Raw genomic sequence first — 21,618 nt, 5'->3', positions numbered from 1 at the left:
GCGGGAGTCTGTTTGACTGTCTCTCCCCGTTTCCAGCTTCAGAAAAATACAAAAAAAAAAAAAAAAATACTGTAAATAGTTAAACTCTGGTGTATATATAATAAGAGTAATAAAGCAAAGCTGTTTTTGAAAACGATCTTCACCTTTATACATTGTGTCTGCTGGTTATCATTAATAACTTTTTTCCATTTTCATGGTAATTGCAAGCAGTAATATTGTGTACTCCACCTTTCTTTTACTAGGAAATGAATGCTTTGTTTCTATCTACACTGTTCACAAGAATTAGGGGATATTTCAAGATGAATATGAAGTGATAAAATAGCCCCTAATTTTTGTGAGCAGTGTATAACAAGTATTACATAGTATAAAAAATTACATAAAAACATTCAAAAGTACAAGGAAAAAACAACTGGATAAAGAAATGTGGTGACTGTACTTACTATCAAAACATTGGAAACCATCTCATCAAAATTAGAAGAAAGACCCTGGCTGGTTGGCTCAGTGGTAGAGCGTCGGCCTGGCGTGCAGAAGTCCCGGGTTCAATTCCCGGCCAGGGCACACAGGAGAAGCGCCCATCTGCTTCTCCACCCCTCCCCCTCTCCTTCCTCCTGCAGCCAAGGCTCCATTGGAGCAAAGATGGCCCGGGCACTGGGGATGGCTCCTTGGCCTCTGCCCCAGGAGCTAGATAGAGTGGCTCTGGTGGCAACATAGCGATGCCCCGGATGGGCAGAGCATCGCCCCCTGGTGGGCAGAGCATCGCCCCTGGTGGGCATGCCGGGTGGATCCCGGTCGGGCGCATGCGGGAGTCTGACTGTCTCTCCCCATTTCCAGCTTCAGAAAAATACAAAAAAAAAAAAAAAATAGAAGAAAAATTCTCTCTCCTGACCTGTGGTGGCGCAGTGCATAAAGCGTCAACCTGGAAACGCTGAGGTCGCCAGTTCAAAACCCTAGGCTTGCCTGGTCAAGGCACATATGGGAGTTGATGCTTCCTGCTCCTCCCCGCTCTCTCTGTCTCTCTCTCTCTCTCTCTCTCTCCCCCCCCCTCTATAATGAATAAATAAAATCTTAAAAAAAAAAAAAAAGAAAAATTCTCTCTAAAACTTGTATTATTATTCTTTCTGATTCCAAATCCCTAAAGGATGAGCCTGGGAATAAGTGTTACCAGAAAGAAAAAAAAAACCACTAGTATTAAATGTTTTGGAAATTCTAGCTGCTACACTGAATAATAAAAAGGACTAAACGATATAATATTGAGAAGAAAAGACAAATATTTTTGCAAACATGATTATGTACCCAGAAAAATCAAAGAAAACTGAAAAACTATTGGAACCAGTAAGAGGAATCTGTAGGGTCTTTGTTGCAAGAGAAAAAACATTTTATACATCAACAACTACTAGAAAATGTAATGATGGGTCACAAGGATAGAGATCCCGTTCACCAGAGAAGGGGAGAAAACACTGGATAAAGTATCATACTTGGGATTACAAACAAGAAAAGACATATATTTAAATGTTAACTCTCTCTGATGTGATTTTTGTTTCCTTTTTCATTGTATCTTATAAATTCTCCACAGTGAATATTTTTAAACTTTATTTTGAAAAGAGCTATTAGGATTGACATTTGTAATCACTAATCTCCACTTACTTTTAGCAATCAGTAAATTCATACTGTTTTTGAATTCATAAACAGATATTCTGTCTCCACGGTGGCCTCTCCCCTTCCATAGACACACTGGATCACATAAGAGCCCTGGACCGTTTACAAGAAGTCCCACATGAGGTAAACTGAGTTTAAATTAAAGGAAAAAGAAATATAACCACATTGTAATAAAGCTGAATTATCATTAGTTAAATATGACTGCTAATAGTTGATAACATACTTAATTTTCTTGACCAGGGCCCAATGTGCGATCTCTTATGGTCGGATCCAGATGACCGTGGTGGCTGGGGCATTTCGCCACGGGGTGCTGGCTACACGTTTGGACAAGACATTTCTGAAACATTCAATCATGCCAATGGTCTCACACTGGTTTCTCGTGCTCACCAACTTGTAATGGAGGTATGTCCTTTTCCTGCAAAATGATCTTTATTTCCAGTGAACGTATATGTCTATATAAAGCCTTCATGACTTAGAATAGCAAAAGCATTCCTTGCCATTATCTAAGTGAAGAAACTTGGCTGGCTTTAGCAAGTAGGGAAAGTACTAATTTGCTAGAGCAAAATTATTACTCACTTTTGAAGTTAATTTAGACTTAGAGAAAAGTTGCGGAAATATTACCAAATAACACCTTTGTATCCTAAAATCAGATTCCTCAAATAGAAATATTTTTAATATTTGCTTTATCATTCTGTCTCTGTTTTGCTCCCCCCTTTTCTTCCATACATTACTTTTCTTTTTTTTAAAGCAAGAGAGAGAAGGAGGGACAGACAAGAAGGGAGAGAGATGAGAAGCATCAACTCGTAGTTGTGGCACTTTAGTTGTTCACTGATTGCCTTCTCATATGTGCCTTGACCAGGGGGCTCCAGCTGAGTAAGTGACCCCTTGCTCAAGCCAGCGACCATGGGCTCATGTCTATGATCCCATGCTCAAACTGGTGACCCCTCGCTCAAGCTGGTGGGCCTGCATTCAAGCTGGCGACCTTGGGGTTTTAAACCTGGGTCCTCAGTGTCCTAGATCAACACTCTATCCACTGCGCCACTGCCTGGTCAGGTACATTGCTTTCTTTTGAGCTGTTTGAGTGTTAGTTGCAGACATGATGCTCCTTTACCCCAAATTTCTATATCTATTCTGTAAAAGTAAGGACTTTTATATAACCACAGTATATTTATCACAGTCAATAAATTTGCATTGATGTAGTTCTATTATCTCACCTAAAAACTTTATTCAAATTTTAATTCTCTCAGTAATGGCCTTTATAGTGTAGAAAAATTAAATCAAGTATGTATATGTATAATCTAATCCAGGATCATGCTACATTCAATCTCCTTTGATATGGAAATAATTCCTCAGATTTTCTTTGTTTTACATAATCTTGGCATTTTTGAAAAGTGCAATTTTATTTTATATAAATATTTTTTACTTGTGGTTTGACAGACACTTCCTTATGGTTATAGATGCACATGTTTTTTGTTTGTTTTTTTTAGTTTTTTGAAGTGAGAAGCGGGGAGGCAGAGAGACTCCCTGCATGCGCCTGACCAGGATCCACCTGGCACACCCACTAGGGGTCAATGCTCTGCCCATCTGGGCTGTTGCTCCAATTCGACTGAAGCCATTCTAGCACCTGAGGCAGAGGCCATGGAGCCATCCTCAGCTCCCGGGCCAACTTTGCTCCACTGGAGCCTTGCTTGCGGAGGGGAAGAGAGAGACAGAGAAGGAGAGGGGGAAGGGGGAAGAAGCAGATGGATGCTTCTCCTGTGTGCCCTGGCCAGGAATCGAACCCGGGACTTCCACATGCCAGGCCAATGCTCTACCACTGAGCCAACCGGCCAGGGCCATAGATGCACACTTTTGGCAGGTACACCACATAATGATGTTGTACCCTTTTCAGTGTGTCGTGTCAGGGATCATGGAGTCTATCCCACTGCTGGAGGTTTTCACTTGGGTCACTTAGTTAAGGTGATGCCTTCCAGATTCCTCTACTATGATGTTTCTATTTTGTAAAGTCTGAAGGCATATAAGTAGGATATAATCCTTCCAAACCAGTAGGGAGTGGCTTCAAAATGTAAGAGGAAACTTCCAAGTAAAGGCAAGAGGAGGAATAAGAACATAACAAGGAACATACATTTGTATGATAAAGATAAATGTAATGTATAGTGATAATCATAAAAAATGTTATATGGAGGCCCTGGCTGGCATCTCTCTTCCCCTCCTGCAGCCAGGGCTCCATTGGAGCAAAGTTGGCGTGGGAGCTGAGGATGGCTCCATGGCCTTCGCTTCAGGCACTAGAATGGTTGCAATTGGAACGGAGCAACACCCCAGATGGGCAGAGCATTTCTCCCTAGTGTGCATGCCAGGTGGATCCCGGTCAGGCACATGCAGGAGTCTGTCTCTCTGCCTCCCTGCTTTTCACTTCAGGAAAAATACAATTTTTTAAAAAATGTTAAATGGATAAAAAATTTTATTTCCTTAAAAGATGAGACTCAACTTGGATAAATGACCAAAATTCAGCTATTACTTGGGATTTATATAAAACGTAACAATACTGCAGACTAGAAGTAGCAGGATAGAAAATAGTTAGTACATCAAGTAGATTAGATAATTGTCCAAAATACAGGTACTATGACTCACAATAGACTCTAAGACAAAGAAGAAGTTACTGCTAGAGAAACTGGCCCAGTTTTCTAGGAAAGAATCATTCTAAATTTGTGTTTCCCTAATAATAGATTCAAAATGTATAAAGCAAAAGTTGACGCTATTTACAAGGAAAAAATTAAATCGACCACAGTGGGAGAAATTGAGAACATATCCTAGCTGAGATCACAAGCATAGATTAATCCAGAACAGTCCATTTATTGAACTCATGTAATAATAAAACCTTGTATTGAGTATTCCATGCAGGTGTACAATATTAATGATGGATACTATGTATATAAGGTAACTTAGAAGACTGCATTTCCATATAAAATATTTGTAATTTTTAAGTTCAAACTTCTCTGTGTTGGGAGTATAATTTTATAATGATGTTTTTTTTTTGTTTGTTTTGTTTTTACTGCTACAGGGATACAATTGGTGTCACGATCGGAACGTGGTTACCATTTTCAGTGCACCCAATTACTGTTACCGCTGTGGGAACCAGGCTGCCATCATGGAGTTAGATGACACTTTAAAATATTCCTTGTAAGTAACTTTACATTCTAATTGTATGTAATCACTTTTAGAAGGGAAATTTTAAATGTAGGTTATTAAAATGGGAGGTAGAGGATTCTGTTTCTGGAATAATGAAGTGAGGAGTGTGGCAAACCTCTCTCCCCAATGAAAGCAACTATTTAACTAGAGGACATTATTTTAAACAAGTATTTCAAAGTTTTGGAAATTTTCCTAAGAATATACAGCAAATAGAGAAACCCTAATTCTAAAAAATCTACTACATCTCAGTAATAACAGCCAGAGCTTGTGGGATTTAAGCCACAACAGATCGATTCCCTTCCCCACCCTAGGTCCCTTTTACAGACACTACACCAGGCACTCTGCTCTGCGTGGGTGCGGACAGGAAGGTGGGGCTTCTCCCCTTCCCCAGCGCCCAGTCTGAGGATGTGGTTTCAGCCCGGGGCGTATGCCAGCATATCACGGCTGCGCCAGTCCTGGGGTACAGCAGCTCTGTTCCTGGTGTGCAGGCAGGCCGGCCGAGACTCCCTCCCCGTCCAGCTCCGAGGGCAGACTCGACGCCAGTGTGCGTGGCAGGCAGAGAATGTTCTTTCTCAGCTCCTGCTTGTGAAATGAGGGGTGTCACTAGAAAGTGGGTGAAATGGGTGAAGAGGGTCAAAAGTACAAACTTCTAGTTTTAAAGTAAATAAGTTATGGGAGTACATAATGCACAGCATGGTGACAAGTTAATACTATTCTGTACATTTAAAATTTGCTAAGAGAATACATCTTAAAAGTTCTTTCACAAGAAAAAAAACTTTGTAATTATGTGTGGTGATGGATATGAGACATATTGTGATGATCATTTTGAAGTGTATATTTTATTAAATAATTATGTGTACACCTGAGAATAATATGTCAATTATATCTCAGTTTAAAAAACAAAACAAGTAACAGGACCTAGCTTCAGCATAAAGGGGGAGGGGGTGGGAGAAGGAGGAACACAGCTCCAAAGCAGTGGATAGACGTTCTGTTCAGGGTGAGAGGCAGAACAGAACATTCCTCAGCTCTTCCTGAGTACTGATCTTATACAGAACAGAGGGTAGGGAATTCCAAGCCTAAGTATTATTGAAAACAGTGAGTATTATGGTCAAGACCATTTAAGAGGGCTCTCATCACTCTTATCATACTAATAGCATCAAGCAAAGAGCAGAGCAAGGAGACATTTAACAGATAAAAATAATGAAAAATGAACAGAGCCTCAGAAATGTGGGACACCTCTAAGCACACCGATACAAGTGTATGGGAGTTCCAGACAGAAAGGAGAGAGAAATGGGACAGAAGAAATATGATATTTGAAGAACTCATGGCTGAAAACTTCTCAAATTTGATGACAAATATTAATTTGTACACCCAAAAATCTCAACTAACTCTAACTTGGATAAATTCAAAGAAAGCCAGCCATTTTACCCTCATAGATAAAATGTTGAAAGTCTTCAAAAGAAAGAATATTGGAAGCAGTAAGAGAAAAATGATTTACAAAAGGGAACCTGAATAGGATAATCAGCTGACATCTTATCAGAAAGGCAATGGGACAATATAGTCATTCAAAGTGCTGAAATTAAAAAACTCGGCCAAGAATCTTACATCCAGTAAAACATCAAAATGAACACAAAATAAAGATGTCCCCAGATAAGCAAAATTGAGAAAATTCAATGCAAGCAGCCCTGCCAAGAAGGTCTACTTCAGTGAAAGCAGATGACTCCAGAAAGTAAGTCGAATGTGCATGCACACACATGATGGTAGTTGTTAAAGACAGTACAATTGCAGCTTTCTTAACTGATTTTAAAACCAATTGTATTACACAGTATGGACACATTTATTGTATAGTTGAACTTACAAGAAAGGTAATATATACAAATGTAGGATATTTGACAGTAACGGTACAAAGGAGATGAGTGGGAATAAAACTTACTGAAATAAACAAGTGACACTAGATGATAACTTGCATCCTAAGAATATGAAGAAAATAAAAGTGAGGTTAATATAATAAAATCTCTAAATATATACTTGCTCTCCTTTTTCAGCTTTAAGGTTCTAAGATTATGTAAAATTGTAATAAGTATTTTTGGGTTTATAACATTTGTAGATATACTATGTATATATCATCAATAGCAAAAAAAGGAAGAAGAATGGAAAGGAATTATACAATATAGGAGTAAACTTCTACAATGCACTAGAATTAAGTTAACATAAATCTGAAGTAGAATTTTATATTGTGTATTGTAATTTCTAGAGCAAATAAAATAATTGAAGAAAAGTAATTGTAAAGTTATTAAAGGAATTTAAATGGTACACTAGAAAATATTCTTTTAATTAAAAAAAAAAGAAGCAGAGCAGGAACCAAGAAAGAAAGAAGAAGAAAAAATTTTAATGGCAGGTATAAATTCAGTCATAATATTAAATGTGAACAGTTTAAGCAATGCAATCAAGGCAGAGATTATTGGGCTGTATTTTTTTAAGATACAGGTTTATGATGTCTACAGGAAACATAATTTATATTCTGAAATACAAATAGGTTAAAAGTAAAATGGTAGAAAAAGATATACCATGCAAATAGCAACCACAAGAACATTGGAATGGATACACTAATGTCAGACAAAATAGATTTCAAAACAAAAATTGTTACTAGATGTATAGAAGGATGTTTCATGAGGGTAAAAGAGTCACTCCACCAAGAAGATCAACTAACAAGAGAGCCCTAGAATATATGGAGCAAAAACAAACAGAATTGGAGGAAGACCTGGACAGTTCACTGCTAATCATTGGAGACTATTCTGCCACTTTCAATGATAAAACTAGGCAGAAGATCAACAAGGAAATAGAAGACTTGAGAAACACTATAAACTTACTATACCTAACATCAACAGACACTCCACCCAACAACAGGAAAATAGTCTTCTCAAATGCACATGATACATTCTCCAAGACTATGTGCTAGGCTGTAAACCAAGCCTCAATTTAAGAGGATTGGAATCATGCCAAGTAGGTTCTCCAAACACAATGGAATGATTTTAGAAATGGATAACAGACAAAAACTGGAAATTTATAAATACGTGGAAATTAACACACTCCTAAAGAACCTTGGGCCTTGGCTGGTTGGCTCAGTGGTAGAGTGTTGTCCCTGCATGTGTTCGGTTCCTGGTCAGGCCACAGAGGAGAAGCAACCATCTGCTTCTTCACTCCTTCCTGTTCTCTCTCCTGCTCTCTGTCTGTCTGTCTCTCTCACTTGCTCACTCTTTTGCTCTCTCCTCCTCCTGTATCCTTGGCTTGACTGGTTTGAGCGAGTTGGCTTGAAGTGCTGAGGATAGCTCCATTGCCTCCACCTCAGGCGCTAAAATAAAATGGCGGTTGCAGTGGAGCAATGGCCCCAGATGGGCAGAGTATTGCCCCTTGTGGGCTTGCCGGGTGGATCCTGTCCATGCACATGTGGGAGACTGTTTCTGCCTGCCCTTCTCTCACTAAAAAGAAAAAATTCAAAAAAAAAAACCAACCTGTGAGTCAAAGAAGAAATTACAAGGGAAACTAGAAAATACTTTGAGATGAATGAAAGCGAAAACAGTGTATCAAAACTCAAAGCTTAGGGGATGCAGTGAAAACAGTGTATAGAGGAAAATTAATAGCTGTACATGCCAATTGAAAAGACAAGAAAGTTCTCAAATGAAAAACCTAACATTAAGGACCTGGAAAAAGAAAAGCAAAACTAAACCCAGTGCAAAGAAAGTGTAGTGTGAGAATAAACCGAAACAGTAGAAAATAAAAGAGGAAAATCAACAAAAACAAAAGTTGCTTCTTTTCAACAAAAATGTTAATTTTTTTTCTAACAAAAAACACTGGACTGGCCAAGAAAAGTAACGACAATTACCAAAGTCACTACAGACCTTACTGAAATAAAAGAAACACAATGAATAACTGTATGGTAAGACATTGTGTAACTTGAATGAAATGGAAAAATTCATAGGAAGACAGAAACTACCAAAACTGACTCAATTAGAAATAGACATCTGAATAGAGCTGTAATGAGTGAAGAAATTAAATTTATAATTTAAAACTTCCTACAGAGAAAAGCATGACCCCATTGGCTTCTCTGGGGAACTGACCAAATACTTAAAAAGGAATTAACATCAATCCTTGACAAACACCTACAAAAACAGAAGAGAGGAATTACTTCCCAACTTATTCTTTGAGGCCTGTATAACCCTAATACCAAAATCAAAGATATTTTAAGGAAACTACAGTGAATACTGTTAATGCATATAGATGCAAATATCTGCAACAAAATATTAGCAGACTGAATGCAGCAATATATAAAAGGGATGATATACCGTGGCCAAGTTGAAAACATGAAAATCAATCAGTGTAGTAAATTATATTAATCGAACAAAGGACCAAAACCACATGATTATCTCAGTGAAACCAGAAAAAGTGCTGTCAAAACCCAGCACTCTTTCATAATAAAAATACTTAATGAACTAGTCAGAGAAGGAAACTTCCCCATCTTGATAAAGGGCATTTACAAAACCCACAACTATCATTAATAGTAAAAGACTGAATACTTCCCCTAAAATCTAGCCTAGAACAAGCACATCTACTCTTACCACTTCCATTTAACTGATAGTAATATTGCAAACCTTTTATGCGGGCACTGAGAAATTCTATCTACTTAAGTGTTCACCATAGCTCTGTGAGGTAGTTAAATACTGGAGAACAGCCTGACCTGTGGTGGCGCAGTGGATAAACCGTCGACCTGGAAATGCTGAGGTCGCTGGTTCGAAACCCTGGGCTTGCCTGGTCAAGGCACATATGGGAGTTGATGCTTCCAGCTCCTCTCCCCTATCTCTCTCTCTTCTCTCTCTGTCTCTCTGTCTCTCTCTCTCCCCCTCTCTCTCCTCTCTAAAATGAATAAATAAAATAAAAATTAAAAAAAAAAAATACTGGAGAACACTTGCAATGACTTGTGCATTCCAGTCATACATAGATTTGTTTGCTTACAAATTCAAGTCCTCTAACTCCTGGGATTTTGTTTTGTTTTGCTGTGTAGCCTCCAGTTTGACCCCGCCCCTCGTCGCGGAGAGCCGCACGTTACCCGGCGCACTCCAGACTACTTCCTCTAAATTCCTCCCGGGAGAACCTGCCTTCGTATGTGGAAGTAGCTGGCTTTTTAAATATATATATATTTAGAAACAAAACAAGCAACAGTAATCTGTGTGTATCTGTAACGAAGTGGGATCTGTCTTGGCATTAAACTATATCATGGACCAAAATGTGCCATACTAATGAGGAGCATTTAGCACAATAACGAGCATTGAGATGGAAATTTAGTACATTTCTAGATCAGTCGGTCTTAACAGTTTGCCTGCTGCATTTGTAGTAACCGTTTCCTCTGGACTGTTCAAGCAAAAAAAAACAACACAACTAACCCCTTCATTTCCTTTTGCACTTATTGGAAATTTTAGTTATAGTGTTTAACTGGCATGGGTTAATAGAGTTGGAATTTTATTTTTAAGAAAAAAATCACAAGCTAACTTCGACTTAATCCATTACCCTTTATTTTATTGAAATGTGTAATTAATTTAACTGAAGGAAAGATTCTCCTTGGAAGTATGTTGTCATAACATTTAAAGAGATTTCCCTCCATTTAAGCTAAATTACTGTTTTATGTCAACCTGCATATTTCTGTATATTTGTCATGACAGTGCTTGCATCCTGTTTGGTGTACTGAGCAAATAAACTCTTCATTTTAAACAAAAACATTGATTTACTGTGATACACTTGAAATGAAAGTTTTATTTTGACATTTGATATAAAATCTTGACTTGCAATGAACAGTTGTGTTGAAGTTATTTAAATTAATATTTTTTGTATAAGGCTTATTTTCATAAGAAAACTTCAAATAGTACCTGATATCTTTTAGACCATAAAAAAGCCATTTTTTGCCTGACCAGGCAGTGGCACAGTGGGTAGAGCGTCGGACTGGGATGTGGAAAGACCCAGGTTCGAGACCCCAAGGTCGCCAGTTTGAGCGCGGGCTCATCTGGTTTGAGCAAAAGCTCACCAGCGTGGACCCAAGGTCGCTGGCTCAAGCAAGGGGTCACTCGGTCTGCTGAAGGCCCACGGTCAAGGCACATATGAGAGGGCAGTCAATGAACAACTAAGGTGTCGCAACGAAAAACTGATGATCGATGCTTCTCATCTCTCTCTGTTCCTGTCTATCCCTCTCTCTGTCTCTGTAAAAAAAAAAAAAAAAAAAAAAAGCCATTTTTGTTTCTAAACATTTCACTAGGTAAGTTGTGTTAATGTATTAGTATTTTTAACTATGGATTGAATGCTAAAACTAGAATTTCTATGGCTGGGAAGAATCTTTTAAAACCAAAATGTATGATTAATCTACAAAACAGAGTTTAGTAGAAATAGTAATAATAGTACTATTCAAATGTACAATATAAAATCCAAATAGTAGAGGAGAAAATAGGCGTGAGGGTAGGGGTGAAGGACAAGTGAAGAACTAAATTTAAGTGTTTCTGTGAGAAAATGATTTCCCCCAGCCCCCTTTCCCTCTGACAGCTGTCAGTCTGTTCTTTCTATCTATGAGTCTGTTTCTGTTTTGTTTTTTGGTTTGTTTTGTTCTCAGTGGGGGAGCTTCAGTCCTCAGCTCTGTTCTGTGCACTGTCCTTGAGGAAAATCATCTCAGTTTCTCAGCAACGCAGTCATTTCTAGGGTGCCGAAACAGGACGGACTACCCTATAAGTCACAGTGAAGACTCACAGCGGAGGGATAGGTATCGTGCAAAAAGCACTGGTGTCCACAGTACTGAGTCGTAATTCTTGAAATCAAGGTGAGCATACCTCAAAAAGGACAATCAGACCATCAACAAACCTCATAACAAGCCTGCTGGCAGGGGGTGGGGAAAGACACTGAAAAAGGCTTTCAAGACCTGAACTCTGACAGGAGAGAGAGGTTAGACTAATTAATACATAGTCGCCATAAATACACAACTATTAAAATACAGCAAGAGAATGGGCAGGTGCTGATGTGTCAGGCAGTGGGCATGGTAATTCCAGGAAGATGTCCTGGAGAGAGAGAGAGAGAGATCTTCCTCCACACATATGAATGGAAATATATATATATATATATATATATATATATATATATATATATATCTTCCTCCACACATATGAATGGAGAGACAAGAGATCTTCAAACTATGAACCTGAGTTCCAGTTAGAGTATCTATAGCTCAAAGGGACTAAAACCAATTCCTGCTTAAAACATTTCTCAGAAGACAAATTCTTACAAGAAAGATATTGATGCCATGGTCTGTTTTCCTCTCCCATCAGGCTCTTTTCCCACAAAAGAATGAAATTTTAATTAAAAGAAAAAAACAAAACCCTGAATTATTTTTAAAGTCTGAAAACATTTCCTTATGTTGCCAATCAACATACTTTTATTGTGATACAATCTGAGATCCTTGATCAACATTCTCAGTTGTATAGAAATGATATAGAAACAGTATAAAGACAAAAAGAAAACAAGATGAAATAAGTGTAAATATTTCAAAATTATAATCAATGTAAATGGACTGAATTCTCTAATTAAAAGTCAAAGGGCCAAATGTGATTTTTTAAAAAGTGATATACTGATTACAAGATAACACACCAACAGCATAGTGCTTTGGATAGATTGAAAATAAAATGATAGAGCCTGATCAGGCGGTGGCGCAGTGGATAGAGCGTTGGAAGGATGCAGTGGACCCGGATTCGAAACCCCAAGGTCACCAGCTTGAGTGGGGACTCAACAACTTGAGCATGGAGCATGGGATCATAGACATGACCCCATGGTTGCTGGTTTGAAGCCCAAGGTCACTGGCTTGAGCAAGAGGTCACTCACTCTGCTGTAGCAACCCACTCCCTTTGTCGTCCCCCCCCCCCCCCCCCCCGCCATCAAGACACATATGAGAAAGCAATCAATGAACAACTAAGGAGCCACAAGGAAGAATTGATGCTTCTCATCTCTCTCCCTTTCCACCTGTCCCTGTCACAAAAAAATAAAACGATAGACTGGATCAAGAAAATACTAAACAAAGGAAATTTAGAGTAGCCATACTGATATAAGGCTTTGTAACAAAATTTAAGAACAGAGGGTCAATACAAATAAAGGTAGACTTAATTCATATCTAAATCTACATATATATATACCTACCCAAATAGCTTCAATATGTTAAAAACAATAATCCTTAGAAATGCAGGGACAAATTGACAAGTTTTCATTACAACGGTAGGTGGCAATTTTTTTTCTATTAAGTCACAAAAAGAGAAGATTTGAATAACACATTTTAAGAAGATTGATATAATGAATATATATAGATCTCTGCACTGTTAACAGAATACACATTCTTGTCAAGTTTATATGGGGCATTTATAACAATTGGCAATTACTACATCTCTAAAACTTCAAAGAATTGATGTATGATACCAAAACCTGACTATAATGCAATTAATTTAGAGGTCAAGAGCAAAAATATTTTTTGAAATTTAAAATACAACTCAAGGATCAAAGATAAAGGAAATTAAATTCTATAACTGAATGGTTATGAAAATTTTATAAAAATGTGCAGATAAAACATGTAGAAGAGACAAATTTTGAAAAATTAAGAAAATTACATTAATTTCTTTATGTCAAAACTTATTCTAAAAGTCCAGTTTTCAAGACAGTATAGTGTGGGTGTAAATGGCCATATATCAATGACCTGAATTAAAAGTTCAGACACATGCTTAACATTTATAGTCAATTGTTTTTTTTGCTTTGTTTTCAGTTGTTTTTTGTTCTGTTTTGTTAAGTGGTAAGGCAGTTCATTGAGGGAAAGAGTTGTTCAACAATGTTAGAACTGTTGTACAGCCACATGGAAAAGGATGACTTTAGATGCTTTACTTCCCACCTTACAAAAAATCTCACTGATGGATTGTAGACAAACATAAGACCTAATACAAACATATACAAGAAACACAGAACCCCTTTGAGACGTTGGCTTAGGCAAAGATTTCTTTAAAATAGCGAAAGAATGGTCTGTAAAATTAACAAATTGATGAATTGGACCTCATAAAAATTTAAAACTTTTAGGCCCTGGCCAGTTGGCTCAGTGGTAGAGCATTGGCCTGGCATGCAGGAGTCCTGGGTTCGATTCCCGGCCAGGGCACACAGGAGAGGCGCCCATCTGCTTCTCCACCCCTCCCCCTCTCCTTCCTTTCTGTCTCTTCCTCTCCCGCAGCCAAGGCTCCATTGGAGCAAAGATGGCCCAGGCGCTGAGGATGGCTCTGTGGCCTCTACCTCAGGCGCTAGAATGGCTCTGGATGCAACAGAGCGACGCCCCAGAGGGGCAGAGCATCGCCCCCTGGTGGGCGTGCCGGGTGGATCCTGGTGGGGCGCATGCGGGAGTCTGTCTGACTGCATCCCCATTTCTAGCTTTGGAAAAATGCAAAAAAAAAAAAATTAAAACTTTTGTGTTTCCAAGGACAGAATTATATGAAAAGACAATACAAAGTGTAGAATTCTATCATTACTCAGAAACGTGGAGCCCACAGACCTTGAACTCTACCTAATGGTCAACTGGCTGCCCTTACCTTGTGCTTTGGATAGCGGAGGGGGTGCTGAAGGCGGGGGGGGGGGGGGGGGGGTCAGGTATTTCCGTGTGCCTGCTCTGCCCTCAGCTTTCCATTGTCCCTGTCTGTATCAGAAAGAGGGCCTTTCTTCCTGCTCTCCCACTTCCCCGGTGTAGACTGCTGTCGCCTGTGACTCCGTGCTAAGCTCATGGTAGGAGGTGAGCTAGCCTGTTCCAGTTCAGTCTCAGTTTCAGGCAGGCCTTTTGTGCTTTGGCTTCAGAAGTGAAGATTTCTTAGCATTGTTTCTCCTACCAGTGATGACAGACTGCCTCGTGTCTGTGGTCTGCGGTGGTGGTTTGCTGAGCCATCCTTAGCAACAGCAGACAGCTGTTTTCTGTATCTGCTGTCCCCCAGAGTGGTGAGTATTTGCTTCTCTCCTTCCTCGGCAGCACTTAGTCTTGGCCTGTGTCCTGGGAGAGGCGGATGGATTTTGCTTTTACTGCTTCTCCAGAAAGAGATCTTGCCCAGTGTCCTGTGGCCATAGTGTTTGGTGTACTGCCCCCTGCAGGTTAAGACTTCCTCTGTGTACAGAAGGATTCCAAGAAGCGGGGGGGGGGGGGGGGGGGGGGGGGGGGGGGGGGGGGGGGGGGGGGGGGGGGGGGGGGGGGGGGGGGGGGGGGGGTCCTTTGAGCTGTTCCTCCACAGCCACCAGTCACCTCCTCGTTTGCACTAAGGTGGCTTTTTATATAGCAGTCGGCACTGCTCCCAGCTCTCATGAACACTAGATGAAGGCCAGCAGAGAAGACATTTCAGGTGAGTGGGGACGCCTTTTGTGTCCGAGGACCCAGCCAGGACTGGCTTCAAGGCCAATGACCTGTGTAGTCACACACAGCCCCACACTTAGGGGGGCCTTTTGCTTGTTTTAACTCTGTACTGCCACCATCTTCAATTCTTCCTTTTTGAGCAAGATGTCCTGCCTGCATTTCCATCGTGCACTAAGACCCACAAACTTAAAGAAACCAGTCCTGTTCCGGAGTGCTGCTGCAGCCCACACTTGGCCTTTAAAAATGTTACAATCTTAGATCACTGGGTTTTCCTTCTCTGCTTGGATGGCAGCCACATTTTCCCCAGGTCCTGCCAAAGAGAAGACTGCCCTGTCTCTCCTGGAGTGGCTTGTCCCCTCATTCAGTGTCCATGATTCTATTACAGCCTCATAGGCTCAAAAGTACTACATTGTGTGTATCAACCAGCTGTTTCTTGTTAGGGTGGGAGACACATTCTTTGCAGCTGGTTACATCCTCAGTTCAAGTCCCAAACTGCTGTGCATTTAGAACTTATTTTTAGGACCTCATTTTCAGTGAGTAGAACAATGAACGAAGGCTAATCTCCCCCCTACGACCCTTTTAAAGGGGAATGTCATATTCTTTTACAGTTTCCTTCAGAAAAAGATAACTTTATGCTTTTTGTTTTCTTTTCTACCCAAACAAAATACCTCTCTGTGTCACTGTCATAGAACAATCTAAAATGACATGTTTTGATAAGAGGTAGCTTATTGTATTATTAAACTCAATGAGCGTATCTCCCACATCAGTTCGTTACAGTGAGGAGTTTACAAGGCAAGCATGAGCGGAGAAGCATAAACACGATTACGGGAAGTTCTCTGATATATGTGGCTTGTGTGCTAGAGGCGTACAGGCTATTCCTCCACCGACTGTTCCCCGTCCAATTATTTTGAAGCATATTTTGACCATAATTCATATCATATTGTAGTATGTATCTTTACAGAAAAGGATTCACTCTTTCCCCCTATTTCTCCCTTTCGCCCTCTCTCCTTCTCTCCTCCCCTTTCTCCCTCTCTTCCCTTCCCCCCTCCCCATCTCCCCCTTTCCCATCTCCTTCCCTCTCTCTCTCTCTCCTAACCACAATACACAATCATTACACCTAGAAAACATAATTTCCTTAATTATGTTTCTAATTTTTCCAACTCATTGCAAGAGGGCCACAGTATAAAAGACTAGTATTATTAACCAAGAATCTAAAGATTTAAGGCAGTGGTCCCCAACCTTTTTTGGGCCACGGACCGGTTTAATGTCAGAAAATATTTTCATGGACCGGCCCTTAGGGTGGGACGGATAAATGTATCACGTGACCGAGACAAGCATCAAGAGTGAGTCTTAGACGGATGTAACAGAGGGAATCTGGTCATTTTTTAAAAGTAAAACATTGTTCAGACTTAAATATATATAAAACGGAAATAATGTAAGTTATTTATTCTTTCTCTGCAGACTGGTACCAAATGGCCCACGGACCAGTACCGGTCTGCGGCCTGGGGGTTGGGGACCACTGATTTAAGGCATATGTAGACATCCTTCCCCTAAACTCAGAGGAAGGATTACCTTTTGTAACCAAGGAAGCAATTGACCATCTTTATATTTTTAGCCTTTTAGGGGTACATGCGACTGATCGTGTTTTTTCTTTGTGTTAAAGAAAAAGGTTTTGCCATGGAAAGGAATAGCCCTAATGATTTTTGTCTTAGACGTTGGTTGGCGGGGGAGGGGGGTTATTTCATGGATTTTAGGAACTATTTGTTAATTACTGACATTTTGGCTTCTGAAAAGATAACTTTTTAATGGGAATTCTTTCTGTACTCGGTATCCATGGTAATGAATGGATGGATAACTGAAAACAGAGCCTGTGAAAGTCTGTGGCCAGAACAGGTACAGATGAACATGTTTCTCCTTTCACTTTTGCATTTCCATTTGCATTTGAGTCTATTTCAAAGAATAATGGAAGCCTACTGAATCTTTGAGAGGAATTCTATGACTCAGAGCTGTAACAGCTAGAGAAACTGAAGCACCTGCCCAGGAAAGTAAAAGTCATTCTTAAGGACATCTTTACATTGTTGGGGAAATGCCCTGGGTATTTCTGGTGCTAGTTGCTTATTGCCACATAACAGTTTTTCCCATTTTAGCTTAGGACGACACTTACTACCGCCCTCTGTGCCTATAGGTCAGGAATCCAGGGCCGGTGGTCCTGGCTCAAGGTCTCTCATTAGGTTGCAGTCAAGGTGCTGACTAGGCCTGTAGTCTCTAGATATGATTGGGGCTGGAGGGTTAATTCCAAGTCACTATTGGCAGGAGGCCTCATTTCCTGGACACATGGTCCTCTGCACTGAGGTGCTAACAACATGGTCTCCATCAAAGTAACTGATGAGACAGGAGCAGCAGAGTGGCAGCCCTTTATGATCTCATCTAAGGAGAGACACAGCATTACAGCATGCTCTGGAACGACATCTCAACGGCATCGTTCCGTTACAGTGCTGATGGTCAAGAACAAACTGACGCCCAGCCAGGGCCACTGTTTGGGTGGAGTCTGCACGTTCTCCCCATGTCTGCGTGAGTTTGCTCTGGGCGCTCCTGTTGCCTTCCACGCCCCAAGCTTGTGCGTGTTAGGTTGATTGCGTGTCTAAATTGTCCCAGTCTGAGAGAGTGTCCTGTCCAGGATTGGGTCCCGCCTTGCTCCCTGAGCTGCTAGGATAGCGGGCCACCCACCACCCTGAGTTGCAACAAGCAGATTGAAAAATAATTATTTCTATTAATCTTTCTTAAATGTATCTATAGCTCACTTTTTTTTTTAGAGAGAGGAAGAGGGGAGAGAGAGAAAGAACCCTTGATTTGTCGTTATACCTGTGCGTGCCATCATTGTGCGAACACCACAGAGGGAGCTTACACAAACCTAGATGGTGTACAGCCCAGTGCACACGCAGGCTGTGTGATGTGGCCTATTGCTCTTGGGCTACAAACCCATACAGCATGTTACTGTGCTGACTGCTGGAGGCAGTTATAATACAGTGGTAACTATTTGTGTCTTTTAAAATATCTAAACACAGTTAAAGTACAGTAAAAATGGCATAAAAGATAAAGATGGTACAGCTGTATAGGGCCCTTACCATGAGTGGAGCTTGCAGGACTGGAAGTTGCCCAGTGAGTGAGTGGTCAGTGAATATGAAGGCCTGGAGCATTCCTGTCCACTGCTGTACAGTTTCTTCTAATACTTTCTTAGATTTGGGGGACAGTTCATTTTTTTCTTTTCTTCTTTTTTTTTAATGAGAGGAGATGAGAAAGGAGAGAGATGCATCAACTCGTAGTTGTGCCACTAGTTGTTCATTGATTGCTTCTCACATGCGCCTTGACTGAGGTACTCAGACCGAGCCAGTGACCCCCTTGCTCAAGCCAACGACCTTTGCGCTCAAGCCAGAGACCATGGGATCCTGTTTATGATCCCATGCTCAAGCCAGCAACCTCGTGGCTTGAACCGGGGACGTCAGCATACCAGGTCAACGTTTTTTCTACTGTGCCACCACCGGTGAAGCAATTTGTGGGGGGTTTTGTTTTGTTTTGAGAGAGAGGCAGGGAGAGACGGGAACATCAAGCTGCTCCTCTCTGTGCCCTGACTGAAAAATCAAACCGCAACCTCTGTGCTCAGGGATGATGCTCCAACTGAGCTATCCAGCCAGGGCTTAACTTTTTTACTCATTGATGGTGACATTAGGGAGAGAGAGAGGAGGGGGAAGGGAAAGATCCATTTGTTGTTCCACTCAGTCGTTCATTCATTGGTTGCTACCCATGTGTGCCCTGACCAGGGATCGAACCCCCAACCTTGCTGTTTCGGGATGACACTCAACCGACTGAGCTAACCAGACAGGGCCTGAAGCCATTTTTTAATTTTGGCATCATTTGCCAGCTGAAGAATCTGGGAATCTTCCAAACCAGTGAGCCCTGGTTTCTTTTTTAAGTCCTTTCTCTAGCTTATCTCTTGCCTTACATTTTACTATAAGGAGCAAGAAACAGGTAGTATTTTCCGTATTCTTGTTGGAAATATACTTAGCTAGATCACTTAATTCAGCGGTAGTCAACCTGGTCCCTACCACCCACTAGTGGGAATTCCAGCTTCATGGTGGGTGGTAGCGGAGCAACCAAAGTATAAATAAAAAGATAGATTTAACTATAGTAAGTTGTTTTATAAAGAGTTATTCTGGGCCCTGGCCGGTTGGCTCAGTGGTAGAGTGTCGGCCTGGCATGCAGGAGTCCCGGGTTTGATTCCCGGCCAGGGCACATAGGAGAAGCGCCCATTTGCTTCTCCACACCCCCCCCCTCCTTCCTCTCTGTCTCTCTCTTCCCCTCCCACAGCCAAGGCTCCATTGGAGCAAAGATGGCCCGGGCGCTGGGGATGGCTCCTTGGCCTCTGCCCCAGGCGCTAGAGTGGCTCTGGTCGCAGCAGAGCAACACCCCAGAGGGGCAGAGCATCGCCCCCTGGTGGGCAGAGCGTCGCCCCCTGGTGGGCGTGCCGGGTGGATCCCGGTCGGGCGCATGCGGGAGTCTGTCTCTCCCCATTTCCAGCTTCAGAAAAATACAAAAAAAAAAAATTTATAAAGTAAAGTTACTTCCCTACTTTATAAATCACCATGTGGAACCGGTGGGCAGTTAGAAAATTTTACTACTAACAGAGATACAAAAGTGGGCGATAGGTATAAAAAGGTAGACTACCCCTGGCTTAATTCATTAGCTATATTTTCCACTTCCCACACAACTGCCAGTGATAGTGTTGCTATACCTCCTACCACTGCGTAACAAGGACCTTCCTCCACTTCCCAGTAATATTTACCTCGGTTCTCTGCAAGTCCTCACCTGCAGTCATTTTTTAATTGAATTTATTGGGGTGACATTGGTTAATAAGATGATGCGGGTTTCAGGTGTACAAGTCTACGATACATCATCTTGTAGTCTTATATTTATGAGCCTTTTATCAACAATTTTAAGGCACTTTATACTTTTACTTACACTCTCCTCAAAGCCACTCCCATATTTTAAGTTTTTTGTTAGGCTGCTCCTCACAAGTTCTAAATTTATATGGTCTGTATTTCTCCATAACAATGAAGTCAATACTTAGCAGCTTAAAACATTTATTTTTATTTTAAAAAAGTTTTCCATTGATTTGAGAGAGCTGAAGGGAGGGGCGGAAGGGAGAGAGCGAGAGAGCTAAAGAAACGCCAACTCCTTGTTCGACTTAGTTGTGTACTCATTGGGTGCTTCTTATATGTACCCTGACCAGGACCGAGCCCAGGACCTCGGCACACCAGGTCGATGCTTTATCCACCGAGCCACTGGCCAGAGCAACACACTTTTATTTCACAAATCATCAGGGTCAAGAACTTGAGAGCATCATGGCTAGGTGGTTCTGGCGCAGGCTTCTCATGACATTGCGATCAAATTGTTGGCCAGAGCTGCAGTTTTTGGCCTCGCGGGGGCTGGAAGTCTAGCTCCAAGCCTCCTCAGGTTGCTGTTCACAGCTCCTTGTCACGTGGCTTCCCTATCCCTACCCCTCTACCCAGAGGCGGATTAAGGTCGGCTGAGGCCCCGGGCGCAGAAGAAAATATTGAGCTCCTTAAAGAAAAGAGAAAGACAGGAAAAATAAAAATACAACCATATTTTTAAATAAATAAAAAATATTATGTACTATTAATGTTAAAATTGCACATACGAAACTAAACGTGGTGTCATTAGAAAGAAGTGTAAAGTTGGGGTTTGCACAGCCCTTCAGAGGTCAGGGCCCAGGGTGTGTGCCTGGTGTGCCCGCTGTTAAATTCGCCTCTGCCTCTACCCCTGCCATGTTGGGTAAGTGGCCCAGGAAAGTACCAAGGTAGAAGTCTTTTATAATATAATCTCAGGGCCCTGGCCGGTTGGCTCAGTGGTAGAGCGTTGGCCTGGCGTGCAGAAGTCTCGGGTTCGATTCCCGGCCAGGGCACACAGGAGAAGCGCCCATCTGCTTCTCCACCCCTCCCCCTCTCCTTCCTCTCTGTCTCTCTCTTCCCCTCCTGCAGCAAGGCTCCATTGGAGCAAAGATGGCCTGGGCGATGGGGATGGCTCCTTGGCCTCTGCCCCAGACGCTAGAGTGGCTCTGGTCACGACAGAGCGGCACCCCAGAGGGGCAGAGCATCGCCCCCTGGTGGGCAGAGCGTCACCCCCTGGTGGGCGTGCCGGGTGGATCCCAGTCGGGCGCATGCGGGAGTCTGTCTGACTGTCTCTCCCCGTTTCCAGCTTCAGAAAAATACAAATATATATATATATAATATAATCTCAGAATATATATATACAAAAAT

At 41.4% G+C, this 21,618-nt stretch overlaps 1 protein-coding gene across 1 annotated transcript in view; it reads left to right on the top strand.

The window, feature by feature from the left end:
- Positions 1-10,278, top strand: part of PPP2CB (protein phosphatase 2 catalytic subunit beta) — a 37,626-nt gene extending 27,348 nt beyond the window's left edge. The window contains exons 4-7 of the mRNA XM_066380286.1: positions 1,690-1,779; positions 1,897-2,058; positions 4,718-4,836; positions 9,905-10,278. Of these exons, the coding sequence (XP_066236383.1) occupies positions 1,690-1,779; positions 1,897-2,058; positions 4,718-4,836; positions 9,905-9,977 (444 nt within the window). The 3' untranslated portion in view covers positions 9,978-10,278. The remainder of the gene's footprint in view (positions 1-1,689; positions 1,780-1,896; positions 2,059-4,717; positions 4,837-9,904) is intronic.
- The last annotated feature ends 11,340 nt before the right edge of the window (positions 10,279-21,618 follow it).

Source organism: Saccopteryx leptura, chromosome 4, assembly GCF_036850995.1.
Source record: "Saccopteryx leptura isolate mSacLep1 chromosome 4, mSacLep1_pri_phased_curated, whole genome shotgun sequence".
NCBI lineage: Eukaryota > Metazoa > Chordata > Mammalia > Chiroptera > Emballonuridae > Saccopteryx > Saccopteryx leptura.
Note: the sequence above shows the minus strand (reverse complement) of the source record. Positions and strands in the feature narration are given on the sequence as shown.